At 42.4% G+C, this 21,843-nt stretch overlaps 1 protein-coding gene across 4 annotated transcripts in view; it reads right to left on the bottom strand.

The window, feature by feature from the left end:
• The window catches only part of VGLL4 (vestigial like family member 4), a 171,052-nt gene that overhangs the window by 84,539 nt on the left and 64,670 nt on the right, over positions 1-21,843 (bottom strand). Inside the window, exon 1 of one of the 4 annotated variants that reach the window (XM_055259869.2) lies at positions 3,305-4,017. The exons of the other annotated variants lie outside the window; for them this stretch is intronic. Coding sequence (XP_055115844.1) covers positions 3,305-3,386 — 82 coding nt within the window. The 5' untranslated portion in view covers positions 3,387-4,017. Of the gene's footprint in view, positions 1-3,304; positions 4,018-21,843 lie in introns of those variants that run through there. 4 annotated transcript variants of the gene reach the window in all.

Here is a 21,843-nt window from a genome sequence, read left to right as displayed (position 1 = left end):
TATACAGTAGCAACTACAGCTGCCATTGAGAGCTTGCACTGATTTTTTTTGAGTCGGCCTTCATTCTAAACCACTTCCTGAAAGCCCACTCAGACCCTGTGCTAGGATTCAGAGATGCAGCGGTCACCAAGACAGAATGCTCTGCCTTCACGAGGCTTTCACCAGTCTAGTAAGGTATTCTCAGGTGTTCAGAGGAGGGAAAAAATGAGGGCTGGGGTTGGCCTATGACCTTTGCATGGAGACAGAGGCAAAACTGGGTTTCAAGTGGGTATCATTTGAGCATTCAGTGGGGTGATGATCGACGCAGTGGTTAATTGCTGAGTATGGTAGTAATAAGCCATGAGGTTCTGAACACATTAGCACAAGCACAGTTCTGCTAATCTGCTCATCATTAGTGAAGGTAATTAGTTAGCTTCCAGAAGTTTGCCAGACTTCGATTCTTCCGGCCCTCTGCCTAACTTCTCCTTCTCCCACCCCAAATCTGCTAATTGTGGTTAACTTTTTCCCTTTATTCTTTTTAATTATTCTTGCAGACAACTACCGTGGAGGGCAGGAGCCAGGAAGCAGTTACCAAGGAGGGAGTCCACATCTAAGCAATATGGAGTCAGTCAGGAAGGAAGACCCTGTATGCTACAAGGTAAACAGCTAAAAAGATCGATTTGCGTATTAAGTCACAAGAGAGGTTTTGGTACATACAGGCTGAGTGCGGTGGCTCATGCCTGTAATCCCAGCACTTTGCGAGGCCGAGGTGGGCGGATCACCTGAGGTCAGGAGTTTGAAACCAGCCTGGCCAACATGGTGAAACCCATCTCTACTAAAAATACAAAAATGGGCCGGGCGTGGTGGCAGGCACCTGTAATCCCAGCTACTCAGGAGGCTGAGGCAGGAGAATGGCTTGAACCGGGGAGGCAGAGGTTGCAGTGAGTCAAGATGGCGCCATTGCACTCCAGCCTGGGGGACAAGAGCGAGACTTCATCACCAAAAAAAAAAAAAAAGACCAGACACATGGTTTTTTTTAAGAGTAGAGCTATGTCTCATACAACTAAGGAATATGGTATAATTTAGCTGGTAAGAATAATTAACCATCCGCATCTTAATTTTTAAAACTAAAATGTCATAAAATTAATTTGTCCCTTATTCTTAAGGGGCATGAAACTTGACTGTGCCCTAAATGAAACCAAATGTTGCCTACCAATAGTACATTCCATTTTCCAAACAACTTCCCTGGAATGCTGGGGAGCTGATATGTTTAAAACGAATATTCTCCAAGTGTTGGATTTAAAAGAACCATAACCTTTCCAACTTTTCTTACAAAAAAATCCCATGTATGATTTATGCCCATCTTCAAAACACCCTCTGGAGTTCAGACCAGATGTGTGCAGTGTTTACACTGAGAAAACCACCAGGACATCAACAATTCACTATAAACACCACTCAAATTTTGCTGTGCTTTCCTTCATTTCCTCTGTATTTATTCTGGTGTTAAAATAATGTTAACTCTCATAATAAGGAAAATAGGAGCAGATGTTTAAACCAAACAGACTTTAGCCCATTATCTCATATAGCTACTCAACTTTCAAAATCAAAGTTTCTTCCTCCCAAATACCAAGAGAGAAGAGACGAGACGAGACGAGACGAGAAGAGAAGAGCACTCTAGTTTCCTGTGTGTTGCATGCTACACAACAACTCGACCTGGGCTCACTGTCCGTAAGCTAGCTGGTCATCAGCAATCGGAGACAGGAAAAATTAATCTGGTATCTGGTATCAATTTCCTAACAATCTTATATTTCTCTCTTAGGCCATTATGTTTTGAAGATATCATATTACTTGTTGGCAAAGACAATACAACAGAAATTGCCTCAAAAGTTTTTCTTTCTTGTTGGGGGAAGCGCAGATGGTTAAAAAAAAACAACAAAAACAAAACCCTGACTGCAATGTGTGAATGTCACGGGAAACAAGCCTAGCAATGGCTGCTTATGGCTTTCTAAAGTCGGCTGCCTTTTTAAAGTGAGTTCAGACGCAAGATGTTACTCAACACATCAGATGCAAAGAAAGCAATTCACCGAAATTCTCATAGCAAGAGCTAGTAGGAGTAAAGAAAAACAAATGCCCTTTTTAAAAAAACGTTAAATATGAGATCCTCATCCAGAGCTTTAAAAAACAACGTGAATGAGGGTTGTTGTTTTTTTCCTTGAAGGGGAAAAATACTCTTTAAAGGGTAAGTTTTCAACTGATTAGGAAACAGGCCTGAAGTTTTTAGATTAAAAAAATACAAGTGAATCACCTTCCCAAGTTTTTGTAACTGTTTTCTTTTTCAAGAGAAATGTCCCATGTATTATTGGAGAAAAAATGGAAACTGCTCCTGCTGAATGAGAAAGAGAAGAGTCCCGGATGTGTGTGTGGTTACAACAAAAAATACTCTTCCTGCCAGGCCGAACTCCCCCGGAGATGCCCCTCGGCGGCAGACCCAGGCCATTGCCACTTTTTCAAATCGCACGTAGAGGATGTTCCAACAGCTTAAGAAATAGATTTTTCTCTTACTGCTACCAGAGACAGCTTGAAATACAAGACAGTGGGGGAAGCACCTCACGGGCAATAGGAGGTAATAAATAAGAGTTCAGCGCGGCTCTCTCTTTTTCAGGGCAGGCTGGGGGTCGGGGTGTTGTGTAATCGCTCCCACAGGGAGCAGAGCGCGAGGAACACCCCCCGATGTCAGCGCTCCCTGGGCTGCACAGGAAGCGCCAGCGAGACAAAGAGCCGGCCTGTGCTCGCTGACACGGTGCCCTTCCAGCCCCACGCGGGAGAGGGACATTCTCCGCTGTTTGGGACACTCACTCGCGAGCACAGAAACTCGCTGTAACTTTGGCTCCCCCTCCGTGAGCTGCAGGGCGCTGTGGCCCACAGCAGGGTACAGTAGACGGTGCAATTCTTACCAGGCCCTCCCCCAAACAGGCTCAACTTTTACCGGCGTCCTACAAGTCCTTCCCCTAAAGACAATATTAACGGAAATCAAAAAGACATACATTTTAAAGAGTTAAAAATGTAAGGCGCGAGTACGTTGCAAGCAACGAGCAAACTTTGAAGGGTTTCTACTTCACCGCCTCCCCGTCCAGCCCCCTCCACCGCCCCCCCCGCAGCCTGAGATCCGAACACACTCGATGCCGAACCGAACCTAAGAAACGCCGGCCTTTCAAGTGCCCTACAGCCCCGAGGAGGACAGCAGGCGCTTAGAAGGCAGGCACCCAGCACACTGAGGAGTGGCCGGGACGAGCAACGGGCAGTAATTCTACAACGGGACATCTACCTTCGTAGCACAGAATGCCGATATTGTTGTTCATCTTGTCCAAGTACTGATAGTTCAACAGGTCCATCTTCATAAATAGCATTTATTGGGCTAGCAAAGAAAACCAGCTCTTTGCTTTTGCCCCAAAAGAGTTAAGTTTCAAAAATCAATTGTTGCTGAGTAGCTCCCGGCTCTTCAACTTCACAAAGGCAGAGGCCCAGCCTCAGACTATCAAAACAAAGTATGCAAAAGTTAAAAAAAAAAAAATCAGGCACAAAAAAATCGAGCTCACACGCAACCCTTCAAGGGCTTACTGGTAGACGGTGTATGTACTGTATCCCCAATCGAATATGAAAACAGCGTTTCAGAAGTCCTTACAAGTCCTTCCTGGAAATGGAAAAGAGTGAAAAAGAGAAACGCGCAGCCCGTTTCCTAGGACAAAGCGGCGCCGGCCCCGCTCACAGCCCGCTGCAAGCCGGCAGCGCTGACATGCGGGCTATGCTTGGCATGACTCCTATGCGGCCGCTTCCTCTTCCCGCAGGAGGCCGAGCATGCTCACTGCGCCGCGCTGCCGAGGCAGGGAGGGCTCCTGCACAGGATCAGCCTCTCAATGTAGCAAGTGTTGGAAAGAAAGAGAAAGGGGAGGGGGAGAGACTCTAGAGACGGGGCCTTGGCAGAGTGGCTCTTGACAGGAAGCAGCCCGGCCGCTGCAAAACCGTAGGAGGAAAAAAGAAAACCCAGGAAGTTTCTTTTTCAGGAGCTGAGTATAAAGTAAAAAATCCATCATGGAAGCAAACTTCCATGGAATGCAACTTTCGTGAAACTTCATGTTGGAGCTTCGGAAACCCAAAGTGCTAGTGATGCATAAGCCATATATATATATATATATATATATATATATATATATATAGTCTTTCTTTTAAAGATTGTTTTATAATATCCATTTACACTTTAACCGGATATTTAAATTTCTGATGTTAATGTTACATATAACTTCTTCCATAATCCCCATAACAACTGAGATAGACAGGGCAGGGAGGGTATCACCCTTTCACAGCAGAGGAAACTGAGGTTCAGATGGACTAAATGACTGGCCCACAGCCCCCAAAATAGTTGACAGAACTACTTTTAAAGTGTTTTTTCCCACCTAATGTTATAACTTTATTTAAAAAAACGAGGGGGCCGGGTATAGTGGCTCACATCTGTAATCCCAGTCGAAGCAGGCAGATCACTTGAGGTCAGAAGTTGGAGACCAGCCTGGCCAGCATGGTGAAACCCCGTCTCTACTAAAAATACAGAAATTAGCCTGGTGTGGTAGCGCACACCTGTAGTCCCAGCTACTCAGGAGGCTGAGGTGGGAGAATTGCTTGAACCTGGGAGGAGGAGGATGCAGTGAGCCAGGATCCTGACACTGCACTCCAGCCTGGGCAACAGAGTGAGACTTTGTCTCAAAAAAAAAAAAAAAAGAAAAGAAAAGAAAAAAGGAGACAAAGAGAGGAGAAGAGATGGAAGCGTATTTAAGCAAATAAGGCTATAATATCAAAAATTGAAAGTGTACTTGAAATTATAGAGGGAAAGGGTAAAATTATTTTCATTTGGCATGTATGACACCCACCTGTGTGTAAGAAGCTAGTGGCATGCAGCTGTACTATTTGCTATTGGAAGAACTTGGGGCTTAAACTTTGATTACCCAGTGCCTAGCACAACCAAGTTTAGGTGCCCAAAAACTGTTTACTGAACGAGTGAACCACTGAATGTTCAGTTTTCAGCACATGAAGAACGTGTTAACAAAATAGAAAAAAAAAACTCTAAGCATTTGAATGAATATTCTAAAAATATATTTTTAATATTCCAAAATAATATTTGAATAAATAATTTGAAGGAGTTGTATGTTAAAAATCCAGCAACAGTTGCATTGGGTTTATTAGGCACACTCATGGCAAGGTGTTCTAATGAAATCTTACTTGGGAGTCGGGATGCAGTGGCTCACGCCTGTAATCCCAGCACTTTGAGAGGCTGAGACAGGCCCATCACTTGAGGTCAGGAGTTTGAGAACAGCTTGGCCAACACGGTGAAACCCTGTCTCTACTAAAAATACAAAAATTAGCCGGGCATAGTGGTATGTGTCTGTAATCCCAGCTACTCGGGAGGCTGAGGCAGGAGAATTGTTTGAACATGGGAGGCGGAGGCTGCAGTGAGCCAAGATTGTGCCACTGCACTCCAGCCTGGGTGACAGAACGAGACTCCGTCTCAAAAAAAAAAAAAAAAAACCTATATGACATCTAAATACTAAATACTGTTGCTGTCATTGCTCCAACAGTAATCGCTGGGGTGACATCAGGGGAAGTAAGTAATAGGGGAATCAAGATTTCACAAGCTTTCATTTGTAAGAATATTTATTGATGCTATATTACATGTAATAAGCCATAGTGAAAGATATGTATCCTATCAATTGTAATTAAAATACTTAATGGTATTTGGTGGGGAGGGTTGAAGAAAACTCAAAACTCGTAACATCCAGTATACATGAGATCATTGCACTGAAACAATATCAGGTATCAGATTTAAATTCAACTGATAGTTTTGGAGTACTCTTACTGTGCTATATTTTTACATAAATTCTCAATCAGAAAACTGTATCCATCATTAGAATATCCCACATGGGAGAGAGGTGGCTGCACATTAGAACCAGGGGGGAGCTTTTAAAAATCTTGATGCTGAGGTTGCATCCCAAACTCATCTGAGGTGGGAACCAGCAGCAGTAGCTTCTAAAGTCCCAGGTGATTCCAATATGCAGTCAAGGTTGAGAACCATTGCTTTCATCTAGAGAGGAAAAAAACAAAAAAAAACCCTGCCTTAAGATATTTCATTTTATTCACTTATTTTGACATGAAGAGTTTTTTTTAATAGTAATTTAAGCACATGATTCAACAATACCATTGTAGAAAATGAATAAAATATTTGGTAACATCCCTTAAGTGACTCAGCATCACTTAAAACAGCAGTTCTCAGCCTCCAGGTGGCAACCATTTTCGTGGACACCGTCTCACAGGTCTACCTTGACTATTGTAACATTCCCAGCCACAGCCACCACATCTTTCCCGCTGATCCGGGAGGCTAGCACGGTGCTACCCAAGTGTGATCCAGAGGGGTTCGAGCACCAGGTGTTCCTAGTCCCCAAAAACTAGATACAGAAACTGAGAATGAACATTTAAAACTTTTCTAGCAATTTGACAGACTAATTTTATGTCTCTCAAATCTCAATATTAAAGAAATTTGAGGGCTATAGTTTTCATATTTCTAGTTATTGAACTGCATTACATTTTATAAACAGTCTGCAACAAAGACTTGGGGAAAAATGAAACAAACCTGGTTTCACAGAGAAGCTTGTGCTCCAGAGGGGCCAGCTACAACAGCCAGCCTCTGCAGGCTGGGAGCGCCTCCTGGACCGGCTCTAGGCCTTTCCATCCCAGCTCCTGACAACTTTCACCTTAGTTTCAAGCACATTGGATGACCTGCAGTGAGTTATTCCACAAATCACATCAGTTCGCTTCTCAGTGTGCAGGACGTCTCTTCTTTCCCAGCCTGTCTACTCAGCAAACATCCACTCTTCCTTGAGACTTGTCAGAAAGCCCCTCTTGTTCTGTGAAATCTCCCTACGACCCCGTCCTACCATCTCCTCACACCCTACTCCAAGCTATCCTTTTACAAAGTAGTCCTTATCCAAAATACTTGGACCAGAAGTGTTTTGGATTTCGGACCTTCTTGGATTTTGGAATATTTGCATTATACTCACCAGTTGAGCATCTCTAATTTTAAAGTCTGAAATCTGAAATGCTCCAATATGAGCGTTTTCACGTGAATGTTGTGTCAGCACTCAAAACTGTTTGGATTTTGGAGCATTTTTCGTTTCAGATTTTTGGATTAGGATGCTCAACCCGTACCTTATATGTGCTTCTTTCCTAGCCTAGACCTTCGGAGCAAGGACTATGACTTCCTCACCTTTTCAAGGTTAGTCTGGCAGAAGCCTGGCGCATGGTAGGCCATCAATAAATACCAGCTGAATAAAATCAATAAACATCTGAACGGCAGATTCTTCATTTCCCCATCCCTACTTCCAGCACACACTGGATTATCTTACTCAATGTCATTAGGTGGCTGTCAACATCCCTTGGAGACCACGGGTCCTTGCCTTTAAGAAACACCATGTAGATTCTGATTATACTTCAGGGTACAATGAGCTCATCCATAAAAAAAAAAAAACAACCCAAATACTAGAAAATATCAATCCTTCTCAGATTCATTCATAGGATAATATATTCATAATTAAAGTACCAATAGGATAGTTTTGTAGGGAATTGGAAAGATGGGTCTAAATTTTATCCACACACACAAATGAGATGGGAAAAGCTAGTTCTCTTTTTAAGAATGAATAAGTTTGATCTATCAAATATTTAAAACATAAAGCAAAGAACATTTTTTGGAGTGTTACTGGGTACAGACTAGGTAGGACCAGACAGATACTGTGTATATAGGAATCAGAAATCCAGGCCAGTGGGGAAGAAGTGGATTACAAAACAAGCATTATTGAGAAAAGAATCCAAATAGCACTTTGCCTTATACTGTACATCAAAATAAATCCCAAATGTTTTAAAGATGATTTAGATGCTTTTAAAGTAAGGTTTTTGCTGCAAAAACTTACAAAACTATAAGGATATGTTCAGACTATCTGATATGGAATAGGAAAACATGTGCTAGGCCAGAAATAAAATTTTTAATCAAAGACAGAAGCCACCAAGGAAAATGTAGAATTTGATTGAGAATACAGATTTTATGCTTTTATACCTCTAAAAACACCAAAACCAAGTAGAGGCAAAACACAAAACTGAAGAATATATTTGTATCATATATTACAGTGAAGGATAAATGTTCTTGGTATACAAAGCACATTTAAAAATAGAAAGAGCAAAGGAAAAAATTGAAAAACCACTTGATCTGAATAATATTTTTTGAGTAAAGAGCATGAGAAACAAATGGCCAACACATTTTTGAAAAACTATTCAACCTTACTAATAAAGAAATATAAATTTTAAGAAATTAAGTGATTTTCCAGCTACCAATTTAACAAAAAGGCTTTTTCAATCTTATTTCTTGCTGGTGAAACAGGATGCCATTGGAATCTTTGCTCACTGCTAATGCAGTATAAACAGATAACGCCTGCGTATAAAGCAGGTTGGCACACACTTGACTGTTTTATGAAAAACGTCCATGCCTTTGTCCTTGCATTTGACTCTACTTCTAGACTTCTGTCTTAAGAAAATAAGATATGAAGAGCTTCATAAAGATGCTTATCATTACAGCTATGTGTAAAATGAAAACCTAAAGTTCAAATAAGAGGATGCATTAAAACTGTGGCTTATCGATGACAGAATATTATGCAGCCATTACAACACCTTCAATAATCTATAACGGCATGAGGAAATGCCATGCTATATACTGTGTGACAGTACTACATTTGTTAACTGAAAACAATAAAAATCGGATATAAAACTAATACACACATTATTCACCAACTGTGCTAATGTATTTATGAAAACATACATATATATAGAGAGAGAGAGAAAAAAGTATACATTAAAAAGACTGGAAAGTATACCAAAAGGTTAACAGTGCCCATCTTTGAATGGTGGGCATTTTTTACATTTTCCTGAATTTCTAACTAGCCTACAAATAGTTTATTCTTCCTATAATGAAGACGCAGATAAGGAAAGTTCTTGATTTTTAAAAAGCAGCAACACAATGAAATAATATTCCCTGGTGAGACATAAGCAATGGATATGTATATCTTATTATAGCTTACATATCTAATGATATCTCCTTTTGATTTGGGTTTAACAACTTAAAAATAATAAGAATCCAAACATTTCTTTAGAACTTTGGAACATTCAAAGATGTTTAAGATGGGGTATCTGTCTCAAAGAGCAAAGTCGACAGAGACAGCTCTACACTTGCAGAGCTTATAGATGTGTGCACATGCTTTTTATCTTCCTACTGCTTACTAATTATGTTATATGTCAGTACCGATTCCCCCAAACTAGACCATAAGCTTCTAGAGGGAAGGAAAGCTAAGCCTCAGTCCTTAGAGTAAAACTCCCCCACAGCATACAATAAGTGCTCTATTTGGTTTGGTTTGATTTGGTTTTTTTTGAAACAGGGTCTCCCTCTGTTGCCCAGGCTAGAGTGCAGTGGCTCAATCACAGCTCACTGCAGCCTTGACTTCCCAGGCTCAAGTGATCCTCCCAACTCAGCGGGACCACAGATGCATGCCACCGTGTCTGGCTAATTTTTTTTTTTTTTTTTTATCATTTTTTGTAGAGACAGGTTCTCACTATGTTACCCAGGCTTGTCTTGAACTCCTGGCCTCAAGCCATCCACCCGCCTCGGCCTCCCAAAGTGCTGGGATTACTGGCGTGAGCCACCACGCCTGGCCCAATAAGTGCTTTATAAATGTTAATTATGCCCAGGCTAATTACTAGGCTGATCTGTTTAATTTGCTAGAGGTTTGACTACCACTTTAGATCACCAAAACTGTGAGCTGCATAATAAAAGCCAAATAATCTTCTATTTAATATCAGCCTGGGGAAAGAAAAGCCAAATGATCAAAATCACTCCCCATACATTTATTTAAAATAAAATGCTTTCATTTGAGCACTTGAAGAGAGGGGAAAGTTTTAATGTTAAGTCTAACATAATATCTCCAAATACCACATTAGAAAATATGAGTAACCCTACTGCACTATTTGGTTCCCCCACTGGGTTCCGTTGTGCTCTTCCTCCCAGGGTTTCAAGTAAGCTGGATATTTAGTTAATGCTTTCATTTTAAAGTGCTTTTTTTCTCTTCCTACTACACATAGAAAACACACACACACACACACACACACACACACACACACACACTTTAACCTGATGTAAATAATATTCAAAACAGACCTTACTAATAACAAGAAAATAAGTTTGACTATTCCTTGAGCTAAAGTATCAGTTAAACAATAAGTTGGAGGTGCAAAACTGTCATGTTTGAGATCTCTAGGTCCATTGCAATTTACCGGCACGTTCCTCAGTATACTAAGAACAGTACCAATGATGATGATGATGGTGGTGTTTGTAAAACACTACATTGGTCAACACATTTTTGCTTCGTAATCTACTTATCTTAATTACTAAGATAAGGTTGTAAGAAGGAAAGCATAGAAAAGGGTTTAAGGGACCGGGCGTGGTGGCTTACACCTGTAATCCCAGCACTTTGGGAGGGCGGGTGGATCACCTGAGGTCAGGAGTTCGGGACCACCCTGACTAACATATTGAAACCCCATCTCTACTAAATACAAAAAAATTAGCCAAGTGTGGTGGCAGGTGCCTATAATCCCAACTACTTGGGAGGCTGAGGCAGGAGAACTGCTTGAACCCAGGAGGCGGAGGTTGTATTGAGCCAAGATTGCACCACTGCACTCCAGCCTGAGCGATAGAGCAAGACTCAAAAAAAAAAAAAAAGAAAAGAAAAGAAAAGAAAAAAGAGTTTAAGGTAAAAACTAGCATTGGCCGGGCGCAGTGGCTCACGCTTGTAATCCCAGCACTTTGGGGGGCCAAGGTGGGCGGATCACGAGGTCAGGAGATCGAGACCATGGTGAAACCCCGTCTCTACTAAAAATACAAAAAATTAGCCGGGCGTGGTGGCGGGCGCCTGTGGTCCCAGCTACTCGGAGAGGCTGAGGCAGGAGAATGGCGTGAACCCGGGAGGCGGAGGTTGCAGTGAGCCGAGATCGTGCCACTGCACTCCAGCCTAGGGGACAGAGCGAGACTCCGTCTCAAAAAAAAAAAAAAAAAACTAGCATTGAGTAATAAAAAAGGAAGACTTAAGAAACCAAACTTTCTTTTCTTTTAAACATTGTTTAGAATGCAAATTCCTTAAAGGCCTAGCTGAATTACCCTCCCCCCCACCAAGAACCATTAGCTAGGATTAATCTCTTCATCCTACATTATTTTAGGTTTATTCTATATTTCATTCTAAAACAAAGCAGACTATAAGACAGTTTCTGTGTCTGTCCCCTACCATATTATAAAGACTGCTTTGTACACAGTAGGTCAACAACTAAGCTGCTGAATTAAAGAAGAAACCAAAACAAAACAAACTTCAAATGCCTTAAATATCAATGACGTACAGTACCAGGGAGTAGCTGATTTAAAAAAAAAAAATCAGCGACATAAACCAAATATCTAATAGGCTCCCTTTGTTGTTACTTTAAGAATTCCTAACTATATCATAAAATAGTGATTATTTATACAACTTGGGGTTGCTCAAGGACGATTTTTTAAAAGGACAGTATTTTGTGGAATTTTTCACAAAAGCAAATATTAAACTATGTCTTAGATTTTATTATTTATAAAATACTACCATTTGTAAGTTAAAACACACTCAACTTCTATTAAGTAGCGACTGATCATTCTCTGTAATATAAGATTTTAACACAAATCCATGCACTTTTCAAAAACTTTAAATGGGTCTTCAGATCATATTTAAATTTTCAATACAACAGCACCCTCTAGGGGTGAACTTTAAATTACGAAGACCATTTTGAAAAAGCAAACTGCAGAATTCGTGCTATTCTTGCCTGATGTGCATATTTCAAATTTTAAAAAACCCTTATTTTATTTAATATTAAAAGTCATAGAAAATATCTTTTAACAAATAGTTTAATTCTTACTAAACCCTGCAAAAGTTAAAACAAAATACAAAACCAATTAAATTGATTCGAAATGATTAAATAGGAAATGTGCTTTAAGATAAATTTAACATTAATAATCTAAAAAGTGCAGACTGGGAATGGTGCTTTTTGTTTTTTTGTTTTTTTTGACATGGAGTCTAACTCTGTTGCCCAGGCTGGAGTGCAGTGGTGTGATGTCTGCTCACCGCAACTTCTGCCCCCCAGGTTCAAGCGATTCTCCTGCCTCAGCCTCCAAAGTAGTTGGGATAACAGGCACGTGCCACCACACCCAGGTAATTTTTGAATTTTTATTAGAGACGGGGTTTCACCATGTTGGCCAGGTTGGTCTCGAACTCCTGACCTCAAGTGATCTGCCCACCTCAGCCTCCCAAAGTGCTGGGACTACAGGCTAAGGAATGGTGTGTTAAAGAAATCAGAATAAATCAGTGCAAGGGAAGGGAATTTAATTAGATTAGCATCCCCAAGAAAAGAGAAATCTCTTGCAAAACACTTTAACTTGTCAGTTTTACAACTACTGTCTTATATGTTTGACAATACAAATATTTTCTTGCAAACATACATGATTATTTTAGTGATTTTCACTACTACAACCAATTTAGGTTCAGTAAGTCCCATTCAAAGAACATTCACAATTAAAACGCTATTCTGATATTCACTTTGTACTAAATCATAATTACCCATAGATGTATTCCTGCAAGATTGACTAGAACTGACTTCCATGGTAAAAAGAGAAGAGCTGGAGAAAATGTCCCAAATATTCAACAATTGAAGGGCTAAGTTTGCTGCTAGCCCCAATGTGTGACCCAACTTCATTTCACAGGTCAGTCTGACTGCACAGTGCTTCATTCATTATGCAGCACGCTAAGCACCTCCAGAGTCATCCTTCCAACAAGTTAGGGTGCCGTCCAGGAAACAGAAATCATGGCTGTTATTTTAATAGGGAGAATTTTAATGTACCCCACCTCTACCCATTCCCTCTTCCAGTAACTACCCCCATAGGGTAACTTACTATCCTAACCTTTAAGAACGTAGATCAGTTGTAAAACACTTTATAGAAAGAGAATCGTATGATGCTAGCTACTCTGGTGGCTGGATTCCTTCACTCCACATATTTTATGAGTGGTAACATTATTTTCCTGTGCAGTTGCATAGCATTCATTTGCATTGCTGTCTAGTACTCCATTACTCCAATATATCACAGATCCTTCATTCTACCACTGATGGGCATTTAGGTAGTTTCTACGTGGGGGTTATTATAAATAGTGCCGCTATGAATATTCTAGTGTGTGTCTCTTGTCAGCCTCGGAATGCATTTCTGTTGCACATGTACTCAGGAGCAGATACGTAGAAAGTGTATGTTCAGCTTAAGTAAATATTGCCAAATAGTTTTCCACCGCAGTTGTACCCATTTATACTCCCACCTGCAGGGTACGAGATTTCAAGTTGCTCCACATCCTTGCCAACAGTTTTCCAACTCTTTCATTCCTGTTATTCTGGTAGGTCTGGAGCAGCCACACTATGACTTTACTTCGCACTTCTCTGATGGACAGTAAGAACTCTGTGACACTTGTTAGCAGGCAGAGGGATAGAATTCACCCGAGACAACAGAGGGGGAAGGGCCCTGGCCAGAGGCTCTCAGCCAAGGAGATTTTGCCCTCCTCAGGAGACATCTGGCAATGTCTGGTTATTTCAAATTTAGGGGTGTTATTAACATCTAGTGGTTAGGGGCCAGGGATGCTGCCAAACATCCTACAATGCACAGGACACCCCCCACCCCCACTACCACCGCAACAAAGCATTATTTGGCAAAAGTGACAATAATGCCACAAATCAAGAAACCCAAATCAAGCAAATCATTATTGGGCATTTTCTCCTTAGCCAAATCATCGTTCTCTAATACAACTCAAGAGGTCAATGTCCTATTGTCTTAAAATGTTATTTTTCCTAGAGTTGAGGGGATAGAAAGATAACAAAGAACACTAAGTGCCACGCTCCATGGCACAGTGCATATCTTCTGCAGATCCTGTTTCTTTCTCAATTCTCGCGACAATGCGGAGATGAGGAAACATACCAAGCAGGCTCCTTGGCTCCTCTAAACTCACGCAAAGAGCAGCAGAGCTGGGACCAGAAGCTGTGATTTTCCACTGCACCCAGGGTCTTACTTTTAACTAAAAATAAGGGGAGTTTTTAGAGTCCACAATTACTGTTAACTTGCAAGGCATGAATTTTACCTTATTAGCTTTGCAAAAGGCAGGCAAATAAAACGAGGTATGAGAAAAAGATCATTTGCAATGTTAAGATTATTAACCTGCACCTGTAAGTATCTTAAAATATTTCAACAAATCCACCTTCCTCATCACACTGTGATCTCTTTGAAATAAAACCCATACCATATTTTTCTTTGTCTACGCCCAATGCCTGTAAGAGTAGGCATTCAACAGTTAACATGTCCTGGATTAATTACTGGCCTGAAACCCCAGTGAGAGAAGACAGAAGCTTCATAAAACAAGCAGGTGGTTTAGATTTTATTTCATCACCAACACAACTATATTTAGTAACATAAACTAGAATAAATGGTTTTTGTTGAAAAACATTCAATTAAATCAAATAATGGCCAATACCACAAAATTCTTTTTGAAATGCAAATAATTCAGTTTTTCCAAGGATGAGTTTGCCAGCATTACCTTATCCTCCTTTAGATCTTCTATTTGAGGCTTCTATTTGTGAGGCCATTGGCATTATTAGGGCCAACAGAAATCCACCCACTATTAGAGCAGTTTTGAACCGTGGCCATGCATCATAATCACCCAGGAGGTTTTGAAAGCCATGGGTGTCCAGGAGGATAATTTGGTAAATCTGCAGTAGATGAATTTTGAATTTACACCCAGGAAATAACTACACTTAGCAGTATCGTTTGAAAATAGCTACCCACGTAATTTTTGCAAGCTCCCCTCCCCTTAGGGATCAGGACCACTACCCTTGAGATTCTGAATTGAACTGAGGAGGGCACCTGGCTGCTTTTCATACCCACCAGAGTTCAACATACCAGTGAGTTAGTTGCTTGTGGGCAGGACTAGGGGGCAACGCGAGCCCACCTAACAAACAGCCTGGCTTCCTTCCCACCGGGATGGTACCACCTGGTCATTTGTATTTAAACAATTCCCATCTGCTTTACACGGAAGGGGCAAACGAAACCCACCACTCCCATTCTCAGCCTATCTTCTTAAATGATCAACACCCAGTAGCTGGAATAGGACTTGAAATGGATAAATCTACCAACACTTGACTGCAGTGAGCCCAGAAATGGACAAGGCAGGATTTCCTGTTTACCCCACATAGGGTGGGGAGTGTGGGGACTAAGGGGTCCTAAGAAGAGACAGCATTTGCCGGAGGAAACAGTGGGGTTTCCAGTTTGTGTCTGGTTCCGGCTGGTGGTGGAGGGTTTCTAGTGACTCCTCTCACTGCATAGGAGCCTGCCCTCGGAGGACGCAGGCAGGTGTCATTTCAGGCCTGTGTGCTCCTCTGATGAACGGCCATCTCCCTCCCATTCACAGCCATGCAGTTTTGCCTTATCATTGTTTCCCTAGCACCTAACACTAAGCCTAGCACTGATGGGTGACCACTAAACATTTCTTGAAAGAACAAATGGGAAAGGAGAGCTCCAGAATCTAAGCTGGGAACAGAGGAAAGCGAGAAGCCTAAGGGAAGGAGCGAACTGAAGACTGAAGGAAGTCAGGAGGGAGCGCATGTGCACAGCTTTGTGATGCTCTGTGTGGTTACAATAAAGAGATGATCAAAGTATGATTTCCTGAAGCACACGGTCTATTGCCATACAAAGGCTCATGATCCCTAAGGAGGGGAGAATAATGACAACAGGCCTCGCAGGGAGCACACACAACAGACGAGGTCCACTCACCACACAGGGAGTGCTTCCCAAATATTAAAGTCCAGCTGCTCACTTAGGATGGAAGCAGGCCTCTGCGGAAAGTGACATCTGATTAAGTTTGAGGTGTGCCTTTTATATGAGTGGTTCTCTCCAGAGATGGTGTCCAACACAGGGAGGGATCCACGGCGACTTATAAGGCCCCCGGAGGCTAGGGGAATTCCCAGGGGTGCTGGTGTTGGCAGGGCCTTTAGGCTGGAAGGCTAACAGGCTAGGAGCACCTGAGCTGGGGATCTTTGCAGAAGCGGCTGGCAGAGCCCAGCCTGCCATGGCTAAGCCCTCAACCTATCTGTCAAACTCTAGAGCTGAGATGTCCCCTGGGGTGCAGTAGCTGAGGTCAGTAACTCCTATAGGGTCTGACAGGGTGTGGGGTCGCATTCTCGAAGGGAGGGAGAGCACACCCCAAGTTCTCACCACAGCAAAGCAGGCCACTCGCATAGCAAGCCAGGTAAGCACTGGGAGTCACTTCAAAGCTCCATACCATGTAAGAACCAGGGATGGCTTTGAGAAAGAACTAGGTTTCTAGCCAGGCTCTGAGGACTAGCCACCATCCAGGCTCTCAGAGAAGCAAGACGACTGTGACCCCAGCAACAACGAAGCACGGCCCTGGTCAGGGAATCAGACACCAGGAAAGAGAAGAGGGGGTCTGGGAAGGAAGGACTGACCTGAGGAGGAGAGGACTGTCCTAAGAGCGTCTGCAGGGAGGCTGGGAGTAGGCAGCAGGGAGGAGAGGAAGGCCGGCCTGGAGCTGACAGCAGTGACGGGCCTCCCAAGCCGAGCCCTCTGTACTCTTCACACTGCTTTCTAGCAAAAAGAGCACTGGATACAGAGTCAGAAAAATCCAGTTCCCAGGCCATAACCTTCGCTAGCCATGCAATCTTCATCAAGAGATTCCACCTCTCTAAGCTTGGATGTCCTTCTCGGCAGCCTCTGTGGTGTCTGCCTGAGCCCTAAAATCCAAGGGCTCCAATCATTCCTCTTTTCCCTCCCCACTCCTCCCCACCCAACCACAGGCGGCCACTCACTGCAATCTCAAGACAGAATGTCATGTTTTATAGAATACATGATGGTAACTGGTATTTCTAGGAGGGTTGGCTCCTGGGTTTATGCTGTTTTTCTTACAAATCTGACAAGCAAATGAGAGCTTCACCTCCCAAGACAAAAAAATAAAAAAGAGACATTTTAATCATAACAATGGGCATGAAGAATACTGTTTGGCTCATTTTCCTGCTGGTCTGAATTAACAATAACAATTACAGGGAACAATGGTGAGAGGACTTAACTAACCCAAAGCTTTCTGTGTCTCTGGAGAGAACACTGAGGCAAGACAGCTGCTAACTAGGAGGAATCTGGCTTTCTCTTCCACAGAATGAAGAGATCTAAAACTCCTGGCTGTCACTAGTTCTAGGTGAGTCTGGGTACTAGAGGGTTAAGGAGACTAACCGTTTCACCCATAAAAGTTTCAGGTGTAATCCTATTACTTTGGAATGGCTAGCAGTGTTCTGTGAAACTGATTATTCAAGGATTAAGGTTAGAGAATGCCTGTGCCCTATGGTACAGGCTGCCATAAAGAAAATTATGATCCTAGATGCAATGATGCCAATTTACATGGTATCTACATAAATGGTTCTTCCAGCTCTCTCTTCTCCATTTTCTCCGTAAAACAAGTTTTTTGTTAGTTTGTTTTTCTTCTTGAGACAGGGTCTTGCTCTGTTGCCCAGGCTGTAGTGCAGTGGTATGAACCCGGCTCACTGCAGCCTCAACCTCCGGCACCTGTGCGATCCTCCAATCTCTCAGTCTCTGGAGCAGCTGGGACTACAGACGCGCACCACCACACCTGGCTGATTTTTGTATTTTTTGTAGAGATTGTGTCTGGCCACGTTGCCCAGGCTGGACTGGAACTCCTGGACTCAAGTGACCCACCTGCCTTGGCCTCCCAAAGTGCTGGGATTACAGACGTGAGCCACCACGCCTGGCTAGAACAAGTTTTTAAGAGGGAGAGAAACGAGCAAATACAGCATTGCACCTGCACATTCAGGACTGTCTACTCCCCAAAGCAATAATCAAACTACCATATTTTATTTATAGCTGCTCTCAGGGCACAACTGCTTCCAAAGTACAAGCTAGAACATTTCTAGTTTGGTCTGGAACCACAAAGGAAAGGTACACTAACATACTGTACCTTGGAAAGCTGACCTGTAAAACGGAAGCCTTCTTCCTAATATTTAACCAAACACAGGGCCTGACACCTTCCAGCCATCTTCTGACAGATCACTGCAATATGTTTGCTGTTTTAATATCATGATTAATTAAAGAGCCAGCTGACAATTTTACAAACTAGGAAGGACACAGAGGAAACAGAATACATGAACTATTCCTGGATCTTTCCTTTTATCCACCTGGCATGTGGCACACTATTCTTCACGAGTGAGAAAATCCATGCCCTAAATTCTCATTCATAAATGCATATTTAGTTAATATTGAACAAAAAGAAAATAGTCCAAATAATTTGTCAGATATGCACTTATAAAATGCACTGAGTCAATGAATGCAAAAATATTTTGAAGAGCCAAAAAGTGCTATCAGCTGCTAATAGAAGACACTAGACAAAGTACAGCATCTAGAATTGTTTTTATTGAGAGAAGAATGTTGCTGAGCCCAGAAGCAGAGACATCCAACATAGGTACCTAACACCACACACATACAACACCTCCAGGCCTCAGGCACAACTATCCTGCCCAGAGTCATGATATAGGTGAACACCTAGAAGTTACACCCAATATATATACAATTTCCATGCTTCTAAGAACTATTTACTTGTGTCTGGGACCCTAGACATACGGCAGGCAAGGCATTCAAACAACATGAACAGAGTGCCACATTAACGAAGATCTCACTCCACTGGCCCAGAAGGGATTGGGATCTAACGATGAGTAAGACACAGTCCCTGTCCTTCAAGAGCACATCACAGAGGGCAGAACATAAGACCTACAAACAAACAATGGAAGGCAGAGGGAGGACAAATCCTATTTTCTTTTTTTTTTCTATTTTCTTTTTTTTTTCTTCTTCTTTTTTTTTTTTTTTTTTGAGACAGAGTTTTGCTCTTATTGCCCAGGCTGGAGTGCAATGGTGCAATCTCGGCTCACCACAACCTCTACCTCCCGGATTCAAGCGATTCTCCTGCCTCAGCCTCCCGAGTAGCTGGGATTACAGGCATGCGCCACCACGCCCAGCTAATTTTGTATTTTTAGTAGAGACAAAAATTCTCCATGTTGGTCAGGCTGGGTCTTGAACTCCCGACCTTGGGTGATCCGCCCGGCTTGGCCTCCCAAAGTGCTGGGACTACAGGGGTGAGCCACCACGCCCAGCCTCAAATCCTATTTTGAAGGGACTTAGGTATGGATTTCATAAAGAAAGTGGCACTGGCATGGGCCCTTAAAAGAACAAGATCTCAAAGCAGGGTTGAGGAATGAGGCATTCTAAACACAATACTTCAGTAGACACAAAGTATTTGCTATAACCCACTGATTATTGTATGAGCAGATTAAGTGAATTTTAACTGATTACTAAGAACAAGAGTTCCGTAAACTGTAGAACTATTTAAAATTTCCCATCTTGGCCAGGCGCGGTGGCTCATGCCTATAATCCCAGCACTTTGGGAGGCCGAGACGAGTGGATCACGAGGTCAGGAGATTGAGAGCATCCTGGCTAACATGGTGAAACCCTGTCTCTACTAAAAAATACAAAAAATTAGCCGGGTGTGGTGGCGGGCACCTGTAGTCCCAGCTACTCGGGAGGCTGAGGCAGGATAATGGCGTGAACCTGGGAGGCGGAGCTTGCAGTGAGCTGAGATCGCGCCACTGCACTCCAGCCTGGGCGACAGAGTGAGACTCCATCTCAAAAAAAAAAAAAAAAAAAAAAAATTTCCTATCCTGCCAGCCAGCAGTTAGCTAGAAGCAGGTTCCGATCTTGGTTCTGCCACAGACTGGCTGTGTGAGTTTAGGCATGTTACAGAATCTCTCTGATCTGCATCTTTGAAAAATATGGATAATGATACAGCCTGACCATTCTCCTTTGATCATACCACTTTTCTCATGGCATTTAATATGGCCTACTATAATTACACATGGCTTTATCTCCCCTGTAGACCAAACCAAGAGCTCCTGAGGGCAAAGGCCTTTGCTTATTTACTCTGAAACGCAGCCCAGTGCTAGCTGTGCTAGCAGACACATTGTCAATGCCAGCTTCTACCCTTTCTGTTGGATTCCCACTGGCTATGAAAATCCTTTCCTTTGTTCTATAAAGTACACTGTTCTTCAAATCATGAAGTAACCCAGTTTCAAAATTTTAGTTTTACTTTGTAAGTTTCAGCATATCTCTATCCCAGTATGGTGGGGTTTTTTGTTGTTGTTGTTTTTGTTTGGTTTGGTTTTTAATATTGTAAATGTTATAGGTTTCAAAGATTATCTATTTGGGAACTTGGGCATAAACTCAACATATACACTTCTCATGCTTCCAAGTACTGGAAGCATGTGGAACCTGAGTGGAAAAATCATTTAAATTTAGCTCTAAAAATTGAAAAATTAAATAACTTTGGGATCCAAAGGAAATACTCTTAAACTTTATGTTAACTGAACTTTCATTTTGGCCTTGTTCCCAATAGATCGAGAAAAAGACTGAATACCAAACAGCAACAAAAGCAGCCCGTGACGCATTTCAGTGTCATCAGGGTGGACGTGGGGCTGAATTGTAGGATTATCATAGCCAAAATTCTTTACAAACCCGAACACTACCCTGCTTGTTGATCAATTCAAACACAAAGTGTGAGCAGCAGTCAAAATTCCTTCTGTCCTAGAGAGGAGAAATGCCCTCAGGATGGAGGGCTGGAAAGAAAGATCTCTGAGGCGGCTGACTGCAATGCAGGTTGCCAGTGCCCCCCACACTCCACCCCAGCTCCTCCCAGTCACAACCACTCAGCAGGCTGGTAACCCAGAAAGAACCATCCACATTGAAAACTGAGTCATCGTGAGAAAGGCTCCATCACAGACGATGCAAATAAGGTACAGGACAAAGGAAGGAAAGGAACATTGCCAAGAAAAGGTCAATGAAGACACACCAGAGAGCCAGAGAGATTATGCTGGAAAGAACTGGAAAGTTATGAACCAACATTTCTCCTTTTATTTATTTATTTATTTATTTTTGAGAGGAAGTATTATTCTATTGCCCATGCTGGAGTGCAGTGGCATGATCCTGGCTCACTGCAACCTTTGCCTCCTGGGTTCAAGCGATTCTCCTGCCTCAGCCTCCTGGAGTAGCTGGGACTACAGGTGTCCGCCACCACGCCCAGCTAATTTTTGTGTGTTTAGTAGAGATGGGGTTTTGCCATGTTGGCCATGCTGGTCTCCAACCCCTGACCTCAGGTGATCCACCTGTCTCGGCTTCCCAAAGTGCTGAGATTACAGGTGTGAGCCACTGCAACCAGCCTGAACCAATATTTCTCTATGAGACTTTAAAAAATAGGCATAGCCTCCCTGAAACAGGAACTCAAATAAGAAACAGGACAACAAGGGGAGATTAAAAGATAGCAAAGTTCAGGGAAGAAATAGAAGAGTGAAGCAATCCCGGAAACGCATGCTGCACTAACAGCAATAAAGGAAATAGAGACACTGATGGAAACACAGCCAAATATACGGAGGAGAGATTCCAGAAAATCCCAGTGATTGGCTCAAGAATGAGCACATGACTCACAGACGTTAGCTGCAGACTTTCTGGAACAAAGCCCAAGAAAGCTATCAGAAGAGACATTCTCCCTGGCTAACATGATGTCGCCATCT

This window comes from Symphalangus syndactylus, chromosome 21 (assembly GCF_028878055.3).
Source record: "Symphalangus syndactylus isolate Jambi chromosome 21, NHGRI_mSymSyn1-v2.1_pri, whole genome shotgun sequence".
Classification (NCBI taxonomy): Eukaryota; Metazoa; Chordata; class Mammalia; order Primates; family Hylobatidae; genus Symphalangus; species Symphalangus syndactylus.
The sequence above is the reverse complement of the archived record's forward strand: the minus strand, read 5'-3'. Positions and strand labels throughout refer to the sequence as shown.